This window comes from Ambystoma mexicanum, chromosome 8 (assembly GCF_040938575.1).
Source record: "Ambystoma mexicanum isolate Mex_15411 chromosome 8, UKY_AmexF1_1, whole genome shotgun sequence".
NCBI lineage: Eukaryota > Metazoa > Chordata > Amphibia > Caudata > Ambystomatidae > Ambystoma > Ambystoma mexicanum.
The window spans coordinates 42,966,087-42,982,604 of record NC_090929.1 but is presented as its reverse complement, the minus strand read 5'-3'; the positions used below and the strand labels follow the sequence as shown (position 1 = coordinate 42,982,604).

Sequence of the window (16,518 nt, the reverse complement as noted above, 5' to 3'; positions counted from 1 at the left end):
AGCAAAAAAAACACTTGTGGTTGTCTGGATTCCCAGCCTTACCTGATGGTAATCCAATCGCGCAACGGCGTGCAGCTCGCTCCCATCTTGGACAGCATTTTTGTTCCAGAATGGCCGCCATTTTTTTTTGTTCCTTCTCTTTCCATGGCAGCCATTGAAGTGACTACACATTGTCCTTTCTCCCCTTCCATAGTGATCATTTTCTTTGTTTGCTATGGCAGCCACGTAAAGAAAAAACTGACTACGTTTTCTGTTTCCGGGGGCTACCTGGAATCTACATGATCGGGAGGAGCTGTGGTCCCCGCTCCTCCCACGCCACCGCCCGCTGCCGCCAACGAAAGGCCCCCGCGAGGGAGACCGGCCCCGCCTCAGCCGCGTGAAGCTCCGGACAATCTCGGCTTGCGTCGCCTGGTGGGCCCCGCGCCAGACAAAGCGGCGACCTGCTGCCTCCACGTGGGGGGGGGCGGACCGCTCGCCCGCTCTCACTGGAGAGGGAGCCGGCCCCTGGAGGGGCTGCGCGTCGCGTCCCGGGAACGCTGTTGCTGGGCTCCCCCACCACCCCAGCCTGCCACGAGGATCGCCTCGGAACACTGCTGCAGCTGTGGGCCCACGCCAGACACAGCATCCCTGGAGGCCTTGAGGTGGGTGCTTGGGCGCTGTCCTCCCTGACACCTCCTGGGAGGGACCATAGCTCACCCCGCGTGGGGGTCTCCCTCACCTGCTGCTGGGCTCGTGCCCCACCTGCCTTCTCCACTTTGAGCTCGGGGCCTGACCTGACTCCTGGCAGCCGCACAAGATACGCGGGGGCCCTGGGCTCCCTGGACGATCGGGGCCTCTGCCCCCCCGCCGAAACTACACCTCCCGGGACCACGCATTCCCCCCTACCAACCCACACCACCTTGGTGGCCACACTATCGCCCGCCCCCCCATCCTACGGGCGCGCGGGTGGCCCCCCTGTGCCTACAGTCCTGCCTTTGCTTCATCCACCGACTCCACGACTGTTGCCCATCTCTGACCCTGCCGGAGCCGCTGGAACCCCCCCCGCCACAACAATGTCCAACAGGGCGCGGGGCGCCAACAAAGCGGGCGCTATGGACAAATTTACCAAGCCAGCCCATCGGGTGGACCAGGCGTCGTCCTCCGCGACACAGGAGGATGGCGAAGCACTCCCGGACCCCCCGCAACCTGACCTCACTACCATGATGGAGTCCATGGCCAAAAACTTTGCTTTCTTCCATGAAAAGCTGGACGATATTAATGCTAATGTCGCCTCCCTACGCGCCCAAATTGACCAGCACGGGTCCAGGCTCACGGAAACAGAACAGCGGATAGGGACCAACGAGGACCACATCCACACCCTCCAGACTACGGTCTCAGAGCTCGTCCGCGACATGAAACAGGTCAAGGCCAAGAACGATGACCTCGAATCGAGATCACGGCGTAACAACATCCGAATAGTGGGGGTGCCCGAATCCGCACTCAAGGGCCGCATGGAGACCGCTGTTGAGCAGCTCATCAAGGACCTCCTAGGCAATCCTGAGCTCTCCCCGTTCTTCACTGTTGAAAGAGCACACCGCTCCCTGGCACCCCGCCCTAAGCCCGGAGACTTCCCCAGGCCCATCATCGCTAAACTACTCAGCTACAAAGACAGGGACCACATCCTCCGCTTGGCCAGGGAGAGGGGTGAACGCCGGTTCAGCGGGGTCAAGAAGATGTTGAGGGACAGAAAAATTGAATACTCTATGCTTTTCCCTGCCCGCCTGAAATGTATCCACCGCAACAAGAGCTATTTCTTTACGGTCCCAGATGAGGCCGTCAAGTTCGAGGCTCTGGTCCCCCTGGTGAACCCGCCTGAGGAACGGATGGATGGCGACTGACGCCGTAATTTCTGGGCTCCTCCGCTGACCCCGGGTGGGAGACGAGGCCTTGCTGCGGCTCTACTGGCATGGGGCGGAAACCCCCCCCCCACCCCCGGTCGTCCGGCCGGCCGATTAAGGCCCCTGCCAATTTTGCGAATATTTCCCATCCTGGGGGTGCCGCCTCCCTGTGCTTCATGACTTCATGACCAACCCAGGTCACTACCCCAGGGTCGGGGCCGCACCGCTGTCCACGGATCCACGATAGACTCCACGTCGTCCTTGCTATACTGTAAACTGCGGTTATCTGTTACCTGTAACCCCCACTTAAATTGTCTAATGATGCTGGTAAGAATATATATGTTGACATTCACTCAAAGCTCCATTATGGGTGTGCTTGACGGCAGCAGCAGCCCCCACTGCAGCTGCAAGGCCGTTGATGGCAGTTAAGTTGTGTTCGAGCCCCCGTTGGGCTCCCTTCCAGGCGTTGCCGAGTTGGGGATGGCACGCAGTTTCGCTTCAGGGTGGTTGCCTATACACTGCTGGGTATCGCTGGGCAGTGAGGGTGGGGGGTGGGAAGGTTGGGGTTTACTGTTCTCAAAAAGGCGGGTTGGTCGGGACCGGTGCGACAAGGCGGCAGGCCTGCTGCATTACAGAGCTCCATTTTAAGCTCAAAATGAGAATACACACCTGGGATGTCCCTTAATTCATTATCATGGCTATCAGAATACTGACATGGAATGTACGAGGGCTGACCAACTTCACCAAATCTCGCAGAATTACGGCTTATGCGCAAAGGCATGGAGTCAAGGTTCTCCTGCTGCAGGAGACTCATGCTAAGAAACTCCTGGCTTCAAACCTTGCGCAGTCCTGGGGCCCCAACAGGTACTATACCCAGTACTCCACTCAGTCCAGAGGCGTCCTCACTCTCATCCACAAATCAATTAGATTCACGCTTCACACATCCCACATTGATCCCGAGGGCAGGTTTGTGATCCTACACTGCTCATTAGCTGGCGAAGAATGCCTGCTTGTGAACTCGTACGCTCCCAACATTGATTCTCCCGACTTCATGGACACCGTGCACGGCATTCTCACGAAATATGTTGAAGTTCCCATTGTGTGGGGGGGCGACATGAATCTCATTCTCGACGCAGCCCTAGACAGGACAACCACGGCCAAGAGACCGGTAGCCCGAGCGGCCAAGCGGCTGCTGACCCACATGAGCTCCCTGAAACTACACGATGTGTGGAGAACTCTCCACCCCCAGGAAAGGGACTACACCTTTTACTCCACGGTAGACGACAGCTCCTCAAGAATAGACCTATTCCTCCTGTCGAGTAGTCGGATGGGTAGGGTATCCGAAGTCAAGATCCTACCGCGCACACTCTCCGATCATTCCCCCGTGCTGCTCCAGATCCAGCTGGGTTTCATTGCAGGGACCCGCCCCGCTTGCCGATTTAAGTCCGACGCCCTATCAGACATCGTTTTTAGAGCAGAGATACTGGCTGACATAAACCTATTCTTCAAAACCAACAAGGCCCCCGACACGTCCGCTGGGAGGCCTTCAAAGTCTACATCAGAGGAATGTGCATTGCCAGAGAGGCGGGGGTCCTCAGGTCCATAAGACAGGCCTTAAGCCGCTCCGAATCTAAACTCAAAACTCTGGAGCGGGACTATGCCTCCAGGCCAGTACCTGCCACCCTAGCGAAAATCAGAACGGAACTGGAACTATTTGAGACACATGCCCTCAGCGAAGTGAGATACCATACCCGCCCTGCAGCCGCCCGCAGATATGGCGAGGGAGACAGGCCTGGCAGAACTCTGGCCAGGTTGGCCCGGGCCGAGAGAGGTGGGACTCGCATAGATAGCATTATCGATAATAATGGGTCCAGACAATGGACAGACCAAGCTATTCTTGACACTTTCGCCTACTTTTATGCCACACTGTACGGTCCCCAGCCAGAGCACACGACCCGCGACCTAGACGACTTGTTGGAATCCATCCCTATGACCCTGATCTCCCAGGACACCAGGGAAATCCTAGACGCCCCGTTCTCACTAGAAGAGATAGTCCAGGTGATCTCAGATCTCCCTAAGGGCAAAGCCCCTGGCCCCAACGGACTCACTGCTGAGTTTTACCAGGAACATGTGGCCATACTAGCGCCACCACTACACGAGGTCTGGACCGAATCACTCCGCTCACACTCCCTCCCCCCCTCCCTAAGAGAAGCACTAATCACTGTCCTCCCCAAACCAGGGAAACCACCAGACGAATGTGGCTCCTACAGACCCCTATCCCTTATCAATACTGATATGAAGATCTTTGCCAAAGGAATCGCCAACAGATTCCTCCCACTAATGCCCCACTTAGTCCACGCCGACCAGAGTGGATTTGTCCCAGGCCGCTCTACAGCACTTGACATCCGGCGCCTATTCAACATGATGTCGAGAATTGACCCGAATGCGGATGCTGTGGCAGTCACACTGGACGCCCAAAAGGCGTTCGATATGGTCTCGTGGCAATACTTGTGGGCCGTCTTGAAGAAAATGGGAATTGGGCCGAACATGATCGCCTACATACAGCTGTTATACACGGGACCGTCGGCAAGGGTACTAGTCAACTCCGTCCCCTCTCCCCCCTTCGCGTTGCATAGGGGCACCCGACAAGGCTGCCCATTCTCCCCCATCCTCTTTGCACTCGCCATCGAACCTATGGCCGATCATGTCAGGAACCCTCATACTAATAAGGGCGTCCGCCTGCAGGGCACACCGGAAATCATCTCGCTGTACGCGGATGATGTCCTCCTCTACGTCAGACAACCCTCCACACACCTGGACCCTATCATCCGAGACATAACAAAAATAGGCACCTATTCGGGCTTCACTATTAACTACTCAAAATCCGAAATGTTCCCCCTCACTATGACAACCCAGCAACCGACCTGCGAGTTCCCGCTGCGCTGGTCCCCGTCTGGGATTAAGTATCTCGGGGTTCAGGTGTCTAGGGCTAGAGTCTCCCTGCTGGCGGATAACTACGAAGCAACGGCGCTGCTCATTGAAACCAAGATGCTCAGGTGGCGCGGTCTCCCTCTGTCCCTCGCTGGGAGACTCTCCCTCATAAAGATTATTGCGGTACCCAAGCTACTCTATATATTTGTAAATGTGCCGATTTGGCCTGGCAAGCAGTATTTCAAGAGGCTCCATGCGTCGTTCGCCCAGTTCCTTTGGCACTCGGGGGCGGTCCGCAAGAAGTGGCAACACATGACCCTCCCGTACGAGAAGGGAGGCTTCACATTATGACCCTGCTACTGCACCATGGTTACCGCGTGGATGCCCCATGGGACCCGGTGGCATCCACGATTAGGGCATGGAACAATATCCTCTCCCCCAGTCCAGTACGGCGTCCATACTATAAGTGGCTCCCCTTATGGCAATTTCCTGGCCTAACCCCCACGCATGACCAACCCCTCTCCCAGCGATGGGAGAGCCTGGGGTACCGCGCCCTGACTGACCTGTACCATGAAGGCTCATTCATTACCCCTCTAACACTACGCCCCGGGCACTCCGGCTCCGCGCTTGACCTGTTACAGTATTACAGACTGAGGGCAGCGGTGCGGATAATGTGGCCCTCCTTTCCAGAGGAGCCTCCTGACTCACCTGAACTCCTGTACATTGCGAACTCCGCAGGTTGTAGGGGCATAGTATCCTCCCTGTATAAAATGCAGATGGAAAAAATAGAGAATGCCTCCCCGGCGCCACGGGAGTCGTGGGCCAGGGAACTCGGAACAGAGATTACCGATGAGATGTGGGGTAAGATGTGTGCACACACGCAAAAGGTATCACTCAGTGCCAGGTTCCGCTGCATCCAATACAAGCTACTCAACAGACTCTACTACACCCCGTACAGAGTGGCAAAATGTACACTTAGTTCGACACATAAATGCCCGAAATGCGATCGAACGTAGCAGACCACGCCCACATGTTTTGGTCCTGTGTGGCGCTGCACAGGTTCTGGAGGGAGGTGACACAGGCGCTCACCGAGATAATAGATGCCCCGGTAGAGATGGACCCATTGGCCTTGCTATTTGGCATGTGGACGGGAGAAAATGTGACGAAAATGTCGAGGTTCTTGAATGTCAGTGTTATGGTTGCCAAACGATGCATATTACAATGCTGGAAGCGCCGCACTCCCCCCACCCTCAGCATGTGGCTGAACGCCCTTACGTGGGTACAAACATGCGAGGAGGAGTACATCGGCACCCTGCCAGCTCCATCCCGACCTGCAAATGTATGGACTGAATTCCGTAGCTACCTCAACGGCAAGGATGGTGCCGAACGAACATCAGCCCCTTCCCCGGCACCACTCGACGACTCCTGACACGCGCCATATGAGTACGAATCTGTCTTTTCTGATGTATGCTTGCCTCACTACAATGTGAATCTTTCGCTATCATTGTAGCAATGTATATGGATGCTGTAATACTGTTTTTTTCTTTTGTTCTCACTTACATGATAAATGTACTGTACCTGTCTTGACCACCTGCCAATAAACAGAAGTTTAAAAAAAAAAAATATTCCTTTGCAAGGTTGACCTCGGCATGTGGTGGTCGAATTTCATATCGTCAAAGAAAACCTCTTTACCTCATTTTGCATGGATCTGGATAGCGTGTAGCATACATAATCATCGGGGCAAAAAAAATAGATCTGGGCAGCCACTGGCTCGATGGGGGTTGTGTTGGTATAAAAGGACTGCAGAATCCAGCAAATATTATTTGTCTCATATGGATTTAAACCTCCCATTGCGATAGAAATAAAATATCAACCCGCAGTTGGTGGATGCTTATGGTGATTAGTGAAATTGACCTGAAGGGAGTGACGGAATTCCTGATGGTACTAGGCAAGATCCACGTGCAGGATGGGGGGCTGGGGGATGGGGGAGGGGGGGGTTACGCTGTCGGGTTGTTGCAGCGCATCAAGTGGAGAAGGCTGTATACATTAGGGAAGCTGTAAACGCCCATTCTGGGAGATGCCATTTCTTCAATCTTTGATTTCTCTGAATTTCAGTGGTCCGCTGTCTCCCAAGCTCTGGTTCTCTCTAGGTTGGACTACTGTAACAGCCTGCAACTGTTGTGCTAGTTCGCGTTCCAGGTCCGTTGTGGCTCCAGTAGAGACAGTGGCTCCTGTTGGGCCCTGTTGTGCTAGTTCGCGTTCCAGGTCCGTTGTGGCTCCAGTAGAGACAGTGGCTCCTGTTGGGCACTGTTGTGCTAGTTTGCGTTCCAGGTCTGTTGTGGCTCCAGTAGAGACAGTGGCTCCTGTTGGGCCCTGTTGTGCTATTTTGCGTTCCAGGTCCGTTGTGGCTCCAACGGAGCCACACCAGACCTGGAACGCGAACTAGCACAACATGGCCCAACAGGAGCCACTGTCTCTACAGGACAGCCATCATATACAACGGACCAGGACCCCATAGGGGGCTAGAGACCATGTACAATAGCCTTAATAAAGACCCAAGGGTCGAAACACGTGTCGGCTGACAAACAAGGGACACAATTTGCCCCACAATGTACCCAATGCGTACCTACTCAATGTTAAAAGCAACTTAGCACTAGCACAAATAAAAGCGAAAATTGTATCGGAATAACCAATGTATTAGAACCATTTTCTGAACTACGGAAGCAAGATATCCAGGAGGAAACTGTCTCTTTCTCACTTTGGAATAGCCTCCCGGCCACCTTGAAACCTTGAGGAGAACCATCTCTGGTTCTGGAAGCACCTCAAGATCTTCCTCTTCGCTTCTGCCTTTGCCCCTCTTCTCCCCTGCTGATCTGTTTTTTTTATCTCGCCGCCTTTCACCTGGCCACCCTCTGTCCTTCAGGCCCAGGTACCTGCTCACCCTGCAATGCCTCCGGGCCACCCTTTGCACTGGGATCTGTATCTGTACCCATACAGTCCCCCATTCTTCCTCTACACTTATCAGATATATCCATCAGACTAATCTTGCACTTGCCACTGCTGGCTGCACTACCACTTATCACTGCCTTTATTTATTGCACTTATTATCTATTCTGCTCTCTCCTCTGCACTTTCCACTCCCCCCCCCCCCCCCCCTCCACACTCCCTCCACGCACTTGTGCGTTCTTAATGTCACTGGGCCTAGTAACATCGTTGTTTTTGTTCTCCCCTGTTCCCCTGACTTTGCTTGGTCACGCTCTGAAACACTTGTGTATGAGCGCGATATAAATAAAATATCATATCCTGTCCAACTTTATTTGTTCATTCAAAAGCCGGTGTGCATTTATTACGAAGTCTGTGGGGTCCGTATTTTTTTTTTATATATCGAAGGGTAGATATGCAGAGCTGGTTTGGTTTTTGTCCATACTTGCATGGTTAGGACTGGGACGAGAAGGAATGGAAGTGATCACCGGCATAGGGTCGTTTTATCCTCCTCACTGTCCTACACCCCAATAGATGAACAAACACTGTGGATTAACCAGCCTACGTGACTTGGAAAGTTGAACATTTGTCAAGGATATGGGGTAGTGGAGGGGCAAAAGGGGGTTATCCAGAGGGCACATGCAGGTTGCCCATAACTGGAGCATGAATGTGGCAAGGATGATCATTACTTGTGATAATCTTCCGGGCACTTGTTGGTAATTACACTATAGTATTCCATCCACATCATTGATGCAAGCTTTGGGTTCTAACGTCACCTGCAATTCACACGTGTACAAGTGATTGATTTAAAAACATTTTTTGTTTGCATGGTTTGGTTTGCTTATGTACTTCAATGCCATGAATTTTTATTTCTTCTTGATTTATTTCTTTGAAATGTTTGAAAGGGAGAAAAACGTATGTTGTAGACATAGATGCTGGAATAAACCGACCAACAAAGGCATTCATTGAAGTGTAGGCAGATGCCCAAACGTTAACGAGAACCTATATTGCCACCATGCTGACAATTGCTGGCCTTCAGTCCAAGGTCCTGTTCCTTGTAAGCGTATGACCCAGTGCCATTAACACGCTAGTTACGTCTCAACTGAAGACAATTTTTGGGTTTTTACATTTTTGATCTAATTGGCATCATGGCCAAGCATATTCAGCAGAGTTTTCTGAGGCGAACAGTGCTACAAGTAACTTTTTGAAGATGGTCTTTAACAATAAACGGAACACACAAACTACAGCCCATAAAGGCTAGATGCTGACTGTCTCAGGTTCCTACACTTTCTGGTGAAATATTCCCAAAGCTGGTGTTGCGACCATCAGTGCAGATGTTTCAAGTGCGCATTTTAAGCAAGGAAATCCTATTGCTTCTGTCCAGGGGCAAACCACTGAGTTTAGCACACTATCCTATAGAAAAGACACCCTGCTGGTTCCTCATTCCACACTAAATCTGTTTTTTCCTGGTCTTCAACACAAGTGTAATCGGCCTGTTTTCAATCCTTCTTTTTTTTTTTTTCTTTTCTCAGTGCTGCAGCCCTGCTGGTGGGGGAGAAGGCCCCAGAGGATGATGAAGTCGATGTAAGTTTCACAGATAGCTGTGGTGCATTGGACATTTCTTTTTAAATGTCATTATAGTAACTTCTAATTGGAAAGGGATTAAAAAAACGTTCAAGGGAAGAGGAGCATCAAAAAAATGAAATTAAATCAAAAAAGTTGACAATTGACTGAACACTTGCCAAACAATTGAAAAAAACGGCTAGAGAATTCTGTTCATTTATAAAACCTCCAGTCATTTCCTCGTTCATCCCCTCATCCCATGATATCTGTAAATCCAGTATGATCGTCGGTTTCGCTGCTGCTGGTTTGTGTCTGCTGTGCAGGTAGGAATGTGTTCCAACCCTTACAACAATAGTTGTTCCTCCAAAAATAGCAATGCAGTATTTCATATTCTTATTCCCGATATCGGAGTGATGTTCAGTAAGCCGTTCTTTTAGTTTCGGTTTAGTCTGGCCTACTTAGTTTTCTTACGGACACTTTAGGCTGTAAATGCAGTAATCTTTGAGGTTATATAATCCTTCAAAGGAATTTCCACCCTCTATTTGAATGTAATATCTGATCACATTTTTGCAACAAACTAGTCATTTCTTTTTCATAACTGTTTATCCACTGAACTGGACATTGTCGAGCACTACAGAGTGCATTGCTTACTTCCTGTTTCACAAGTTGCTTGTTTTGCACTGACCTAACACTCTTGTGTGTTGGTCGATGCTAGTTTGATCTTTTACACATGGATCAAATCTGCTTCAACTTTTAAATCCCTCTACTCTTAGTTCATGGAGAGAGGACTAGTGTCGAAAATGTTTGCTGAAATTTGACCCTTTGGTTTTTCAGGATGACCCTTTCAAGATTAAAAGCGGTGGAATGATTGACATGAAGAAACTGAAGGACTGCAAAGAGAAGTGAGTGTACAAAGCTTTTACCACCGTAATGTTGCGTCAAGGTAGTTGTGAGTAACTGGAAATAATGGGTTGGTTGGCAAATGGCTTCTACATTTCAGGAATTGGCTCATTACCCTCTTGAAGGAATTGCTACTGCCTAACACCTAGATCCCCGCACCCTCCACACCTTCCCTGAGGCTGGGCAATCTGCACTCTCCCTCCACCCCCACTTGGCCTCCCTGGTTTCTTGTAGATCCTTATTGCCTAGATGTCCTCCCGCCCCTCCCCATGTTAGCTCCCTGCTCCTTTGTGTCTCTGCTTCCCTCGCTGTGTACTCCCCAAGCCCCTCCCCCAATAACGTGTCGCGCTCTGCTGTCCTGAAGTTAGATCTGCACTCAGATACCCTAATGACGACGACCAGAACCGGAGTAAATATAAGTTGCAAGCTGCTAGCCAAATATGAAGTCACTCGCCCCTTAATGCTCCACTTACACACAGACCACAGTTTCCTACTCTTAAGGATTCAATCATCACTATCCAATGGCTAGTATACATCTTTGAGCCCTGGTGACTGTGGAACTGTGTTTTGGGAGTTACAGAAGGGTCTGTTTGGGGCTGTGTGTGGGTTTGCTTTGTAATACAGCACATCAAAAGCTTACTGTATCGCAACACTTAACAAAGAATTAAATTGTGCAGAGGAGTGACATTCAATAGATTGCCACAATTGCCTTCCTAGAATGCAATTGCCTTCCTGTTCTTGCTGATAATGCAAAGTGCCTATAAATAGGGACTTACCTATTGCATGTGCAGACCCAGGTGGAAGCAGAAATGCACCAATCTCCTTTTTTTTTTTTTTTTAACTATTCTGACCACACGCCTTTTTAGAGGGAAGGAACAGTGTGATCCACGATGGCAGCCATAGGTTTTAGAACTTCCCTGGGCCATGTGGCTAGAGCTCGGGAACCGAGAGTGCTAGGAAATTAGTTGAATCTAAAGACCAGTAGGACTAATGAGACCTAGCATGTACTTTCCCCACCATCTCATGTAGTGAATGTCTGAGAGGTATGAAGGGGGAGCACAAGCGGCATAGAGAAACTGTGGCGGTCCAGAAGAGGAAACGCCACAGTGGTGGCTGTTGAAGCCTAGAGGCATGATGGCTCAGTGACTGCTGTGAGCAAGAGGTTCTCTGAACTTAGTTGGGATGAACCCCCGAGCTAACTTTGTTCCAAAAAATCCCTGGTGGCTAGAGGGGTTCTAAGCTTTGGAGGCTGCAGTCTGAAAGCGGCTGCGAGGCCTGGAGACTAGCGAAACCTTGAGCACTGTGGGGAGCCCAGGGGACCACCTTGAACAAGGGGTGAAGGACACTGCAGATGCCACTAGAAGTGATGGGAGATCCTGCAAGCGTTATAGCTGACCTCTGGAGCAAGTGGCATGTGCTGTAAGAGACCGGCAAGGACCACAAGTCGGGCATAGAAAGAGAGGTCTGTACAGACACAGGCAAGTGGAAGGCCTCCTGGAGGTAGAGTGCATAATGAGGGCATTCTTCTGCATTCAAAGTAGCCCTGGCAAGTTGCCAAACCATGCACAATATGCTGGGAGTGAGAGACCCGATATTTCCTTCTAGAAAATTGAGTGAATTTGAAACGATCCTTTAATGGAAAAAAAACGAATTCATTATGAAATTCCATTCTGATACAACATTGTAAATAGAAATAACATTTTTGTGAGCTGCTTTTGCCACACGATATAAAGGCAGGAGGTAAGAATGAGATTTTTTTAAAGCAAAGCATATCTGAGATCAGGAGTAAAGTATTAGAGGAGGCATGATTTTTTTGTCCTGTGCTACTTGTGCATTACAAAGGGATTTGTCTCGATGCATCCATCGGAGGAGGATACTTCAGCAAGGGTAACTTATCAAGCGTTTTGTGCTTTGTTGGGGGAGAGGACTGGGTGTGGAACGCAGTAAACCATGCCCCACTGTAAGCACTATAATCGCAAAGGGGTGTGAGAAACCCACCAAACGAGAATGAAAAAGGGCTAAATAGCTTTTCCTGTGGGCTATGTCCCACTGACGGGTCTCAACCACATTTGTATTCTCTGTGCCTTTCACAGAGGAATATCCATTTTCATGCCTGGCAAAGTGGCAGACTATAAACCACTCTTCTCCATAGATTCTCTCTTCGCCGATACAATGGTGCAGTAGGTTGAGCGCTTGCTGCTGTGATCTGCGATCTGCAGCTCGCTGGTTTGAATCCCATGCGGTCGACTCCGCGTTCATCTTTCAGAGGTCGATAAATGAGTACCAACTTCGGTTGGGAAGATGCATGCATGTAAATATGTTCTTTGTAAAGCACTTTGGCTTAAGGCGCTATATAAATAACAAATGTATATATTCACCTAGCATTGTGGTACTAGACTACTCTTGTCGGTGGGACTAGACTGCAAATTAATATTTTCATCTGGTATTGCGCAGAGACCACAAGTGATTTTAGATCCTTCCTGACCAAAGCTGGAACGTGTACTACCTGGCTTCTGCAACCAATGAGATTTGCCAGTATTTGTCATGGTCTTAAAATTATTTTGCTGTACTCCCACAGAGAGAACGGCATCGCCAGACTTCTGCCCAAGTACTGTTCCATGACTCAGCCAAAATTAAATCCGGCCATTCGTTTTTAAAACCTGTATATGCTCTTCCACAGGCACCACTACGGCGTAGGTGAGAAAATGTTCCAAGAACAGACCACTGCTCAGAATGCAGGGCTATGAGCGAGCAATTTAAAAAACATTTCATACCAAAAATGGTATCGCATGTAGATATTCGGTCCTGTGTCAAACCCTTAGATCAGTATAAGCCGTTTTAATGGCTGGTAATGTTAACTGAGCAAGGGCGCATTTTCTAAAATGCTGCGCTGATTGCTGTGCACATAACTGATTCCTGCACCAAGCCGTGTACGTTTTTACATGCCGAACTGTGGAGGTAAATCATGGCATTGTGAACGTTTATAGTTTTACTTCTTGCTCTGGCAAATATCCTTCCCCTCGCCAGTCCCTTGCAGCCTCACCAACCATTCTAAGGTTTTATAATCCCAGGTCTACTTGTCTCCAGGATTAGATGCAGTGGCCCAGCTGCTGTACCCCACTATCAACCATGTACTCAATATTCAGAGCGACTCCGACTTGTTAAATTATTTGATAACCTTTTTTTATTTTTTATTTTTAGGATTACTGAAGAGGATGACTTGAACCTGGGAACTTCTTTTTCAGCAGAAACAAACCGAAGAGATGAAGATGCTGATATGTAAGATTTTGGAAGCCTGTGGGTCTGTTTCCTTTGGAGGGTCGGCTTGTGTTAGGAAGGATGGTGTCCAAGGATTAGGTTTTGGGGCGTTTGGATTGCTGCAAATATAGGGTTGACTTCTAGGAAAGTACCTTGCATAGCTTTCGAGATCTATTCATTTCCATCCCAGCACACAGGGCCGTGGCTCCCTGAACATTGAAAATCCTTTCATGGTGGAAGGGTGGTGGTGGGGGGGGGCGGTGGGGAGGGGCTACGTCCATTAGAAATACCAGGCTTGCCACTGCCATGTGAACCACCTTTCAAAATACTGAGTGAGAACATGCAGTGAACCCCAAGATATGAAACAAAGACTAGTATTCCTGCACATTAGTATTGCCGTCTTTCTGGCTACAGGCCCTAACGCAAACTCTCCCCTGTGTTGGCTGCAGGATGAAGTACATTGAAACTGAGCTGAAAAAGAGGAAGGGGATCGTGGAGAATGAGGAGAAGAAGGTGAAGCCAAAGAATGCAGAGGATTGCTTGTACGAGCTGCCCGACAGCATCAATGTCTCATCCGCTAAAAGAACTGAGGAGATGCTGTCCAATCAGATGTTAAGTGGGATCCCGGAGGTCGACTTGGGAATAGAGTATGTCATTCTAGAATCCGTCTTTGTGTCAGTCTGTGCCTTGTGGAGGGTGGGCATTCCCGATGTGTTTCGATACACATTGAAACGTTTTGACAAAATCCTAGCAAATCATAGGTCATGTGGGTGTTGTGTATCATGCCAGGAATGTCCTAAATGTGTTCATTTCAGGCCCCAGTAATGCCAATGAATAAAGTTGTGTCCCATCCTAACATTGCAGTCGCTGCCACATTGTTTGTAGAGCATCCACACATTCTTTGTGCTCCTGCAAGCTGTATATTAAAACCTTCTTTTAATTTTCAGTGCAAAAATAAAAAATATAATTTCAACAGAGGAAGCCAAAGCCCGGCTGCTCCAAGAACAGCAGAATAAGAAGAAAGATAGCGAAACCTCCTTCGTCCCCACCAACATAGCTGTGAATTATGTGCAGCATAACCGGTGTAAGTGTGCCTCACCATTTGTGTGTGTTCTCCACTGTGTTCACCAACTGCTTGCCTTGTGTGCAAAGTGAGTGATCGTGCATAAACCATGCCTTGTCCTTTAATGATCTAGCTCTTCCTTCTAGTTTATCGTGAGGATCTGAACACACCTCTGAGGCGGCACAAAGAGGAGCCAAAGGCGCGACCTCTGCGGGTTGGTGATACAGAGAAGCCAGAACCTGAACGTAAGTGTCTCTGCAGGGTGTGGTAAATCAGCTCCTCTCATTTACAGAGCTTATTTTTAGGTGAAAGATCTAAAATGTTCATATTTTATTATAAAGCGATTGCATTTTTTTTGTTGCTTGTGCAACAGAATGTGCCCTTGGATATTTGTGCATATCAGAATCCCCATCTAATTTTGTGTGATGGGAAAACGAAAGGGATGTTTGCTGTGGTGGCACAATGGGCTGGGGCAGATAGTTAAGCTGACCATGAATTAGATCATCTAACCTGCTTGTTCCCTCTTGGATAGCCTTTTTTCAGTTCTTGCATGCTGGCTTATCAATGTTGAAAGAATTGTATTTCTTTGTACACAAATCTCTTTAGCACACCCTATTTTCAATCTATTTCTTCTTATGAATCAAATCTGTTGCATCTAGTTGCAGTCAATGCTGATTTAAAGCACTAAACTCCTGCACTGCCCGAGTCACTGAGTAAAGCCTTTTCCAATTTTTCCTTCAGGGTCCCCCCCAAATCGCAAGCGACCAGCCAACGAGAAGGCAACAGATGACTATCACTATGAGAAGTTCAAGAAGATGAACCGTCGCTACTAAGGCTCTTATAATGTGGGATCGTACTCGGCTTTCGGCGTAATGACGTCACTTGCTTTTGGAAACCATACGTGAAGAACTTTAACTTCAGAAGTTTCTTGGGCCTTGGAATATCTCTCCACCTGCAACACTTTGGCCTGATGCTTTTATTTGTTCATAAAACAAACTATTTCTAATAGCCTCCGTGCCCCATGAGATTTAAACTGATTACCTGTAGGACCTCTAGCACTTGTTCAATACTTTGGTCATGGTTGCTGGATATGAACTGTAGATTAATATACAGGTATCAAAACCATTGAGGAAGGAAAAACTACTCTGAAGAAGGGGCTATTACTGGATCAGAATAGCATGCATTAAAGGTCGCGCTTCAGAAGCTGCACTCAAAATACTTGTCTAGAAGTGCCCCTTTAGACACTTTTGTTGTTGTCTGTGTGATCTTTGTATATGTAATTTTTACTTTTTCAGCTGAAAGTTCTCTAAGCAACCTTTTGTTCTACATGAATAAAAACATTGTAGAGTACTCTACGAGCCGTAAACTGTCATTATGGCCAGCTTGAACCGGACACGTAAGCATGGGGTCATCCAATACCAATTGTTGGGAAGACATGCTGTGATGTGTAAGCTCCTTCTATTCAAAGATTTTATAAAAACATTTTTGGCCAAATTGAATTCTGTATTTGTGACCATTTTTAAAATCCGTACAATCTGCTCTATTTATTTAAAACGGGATGATCTCTTCGGACAAATGCACATAAATTTAAAACTAAAACACAGAGTTTGCTACCAATGATGTACTCAACAATTTTATAAAACCTACATTTGCAAAATGTGAAAGGCACATGTCTTCAGCAAACAAATACATCTGTAGGTTGTACAGGAGGATAAATGCAGATAAGTCAGTAAAGTTGCTTCTCCGTAGCCCCAGGCATAGTGGTTTATACATACTGTAAGGTTGCAGAAGTAAGGCTCGGACACAAAGGTGGCATAGTTTTGGTTATAACTTTAATTAACCTGAAAAAGGCTTGGCATAACAGCCTCTGTCCCTAAAGCTAAAAAGGGTTTCCGTTTCTCAAAGAAATCTAAGGAAAGCATTGGGATGTCAAACAAAGTCAGT

The 16,518-nt window shown here is 48.6% G+C and overlaps 1 protein-coding gene across 1 annotated transcript in view; it reads left to right on the top strand.

The window, feature by feature from the left end:
• The window catches only part of C8H9orf78 (chromosome 8 C9orf78 homolog), a 66,653-nt gene extending 50,580 nt beyond the window's left edge, over nt 1–16,073 (top strand). The window contains exons 3-9 of the mRNA XM_069609241.1: nt 9,323–9,374; nt 10,188–10,255; nt 13,455–13,532; nt 13,961–14,158; nt 14,459–14,595; nt 14,721–14,819; nt 15,316–16,073. Of these exons, the coding sequence (XP_069465342.1) occupies nt 9,323–9,374; nt 10,188–10,255; nt 13,455–13,532; nt 13,961–14,158; nt 14,459–14,595; nt 14,721–14,819; nt 15,316–15,407 (724 nt within the window). The 3' untranslated portion in view covers nt 15,408–16,073. The remainder of the gene's footprint in view (nt 1–9,322; nt 9,375–10,187; nt 10,256–13,454; nt 13,533–13,960; nt 14,159–14,458; nt 14,596–14,720; nt 14,820–15,315) is intronic.
• The last annotated feature ends 445 nt before the right edge of the window (nt 16,074–16,518 follow it).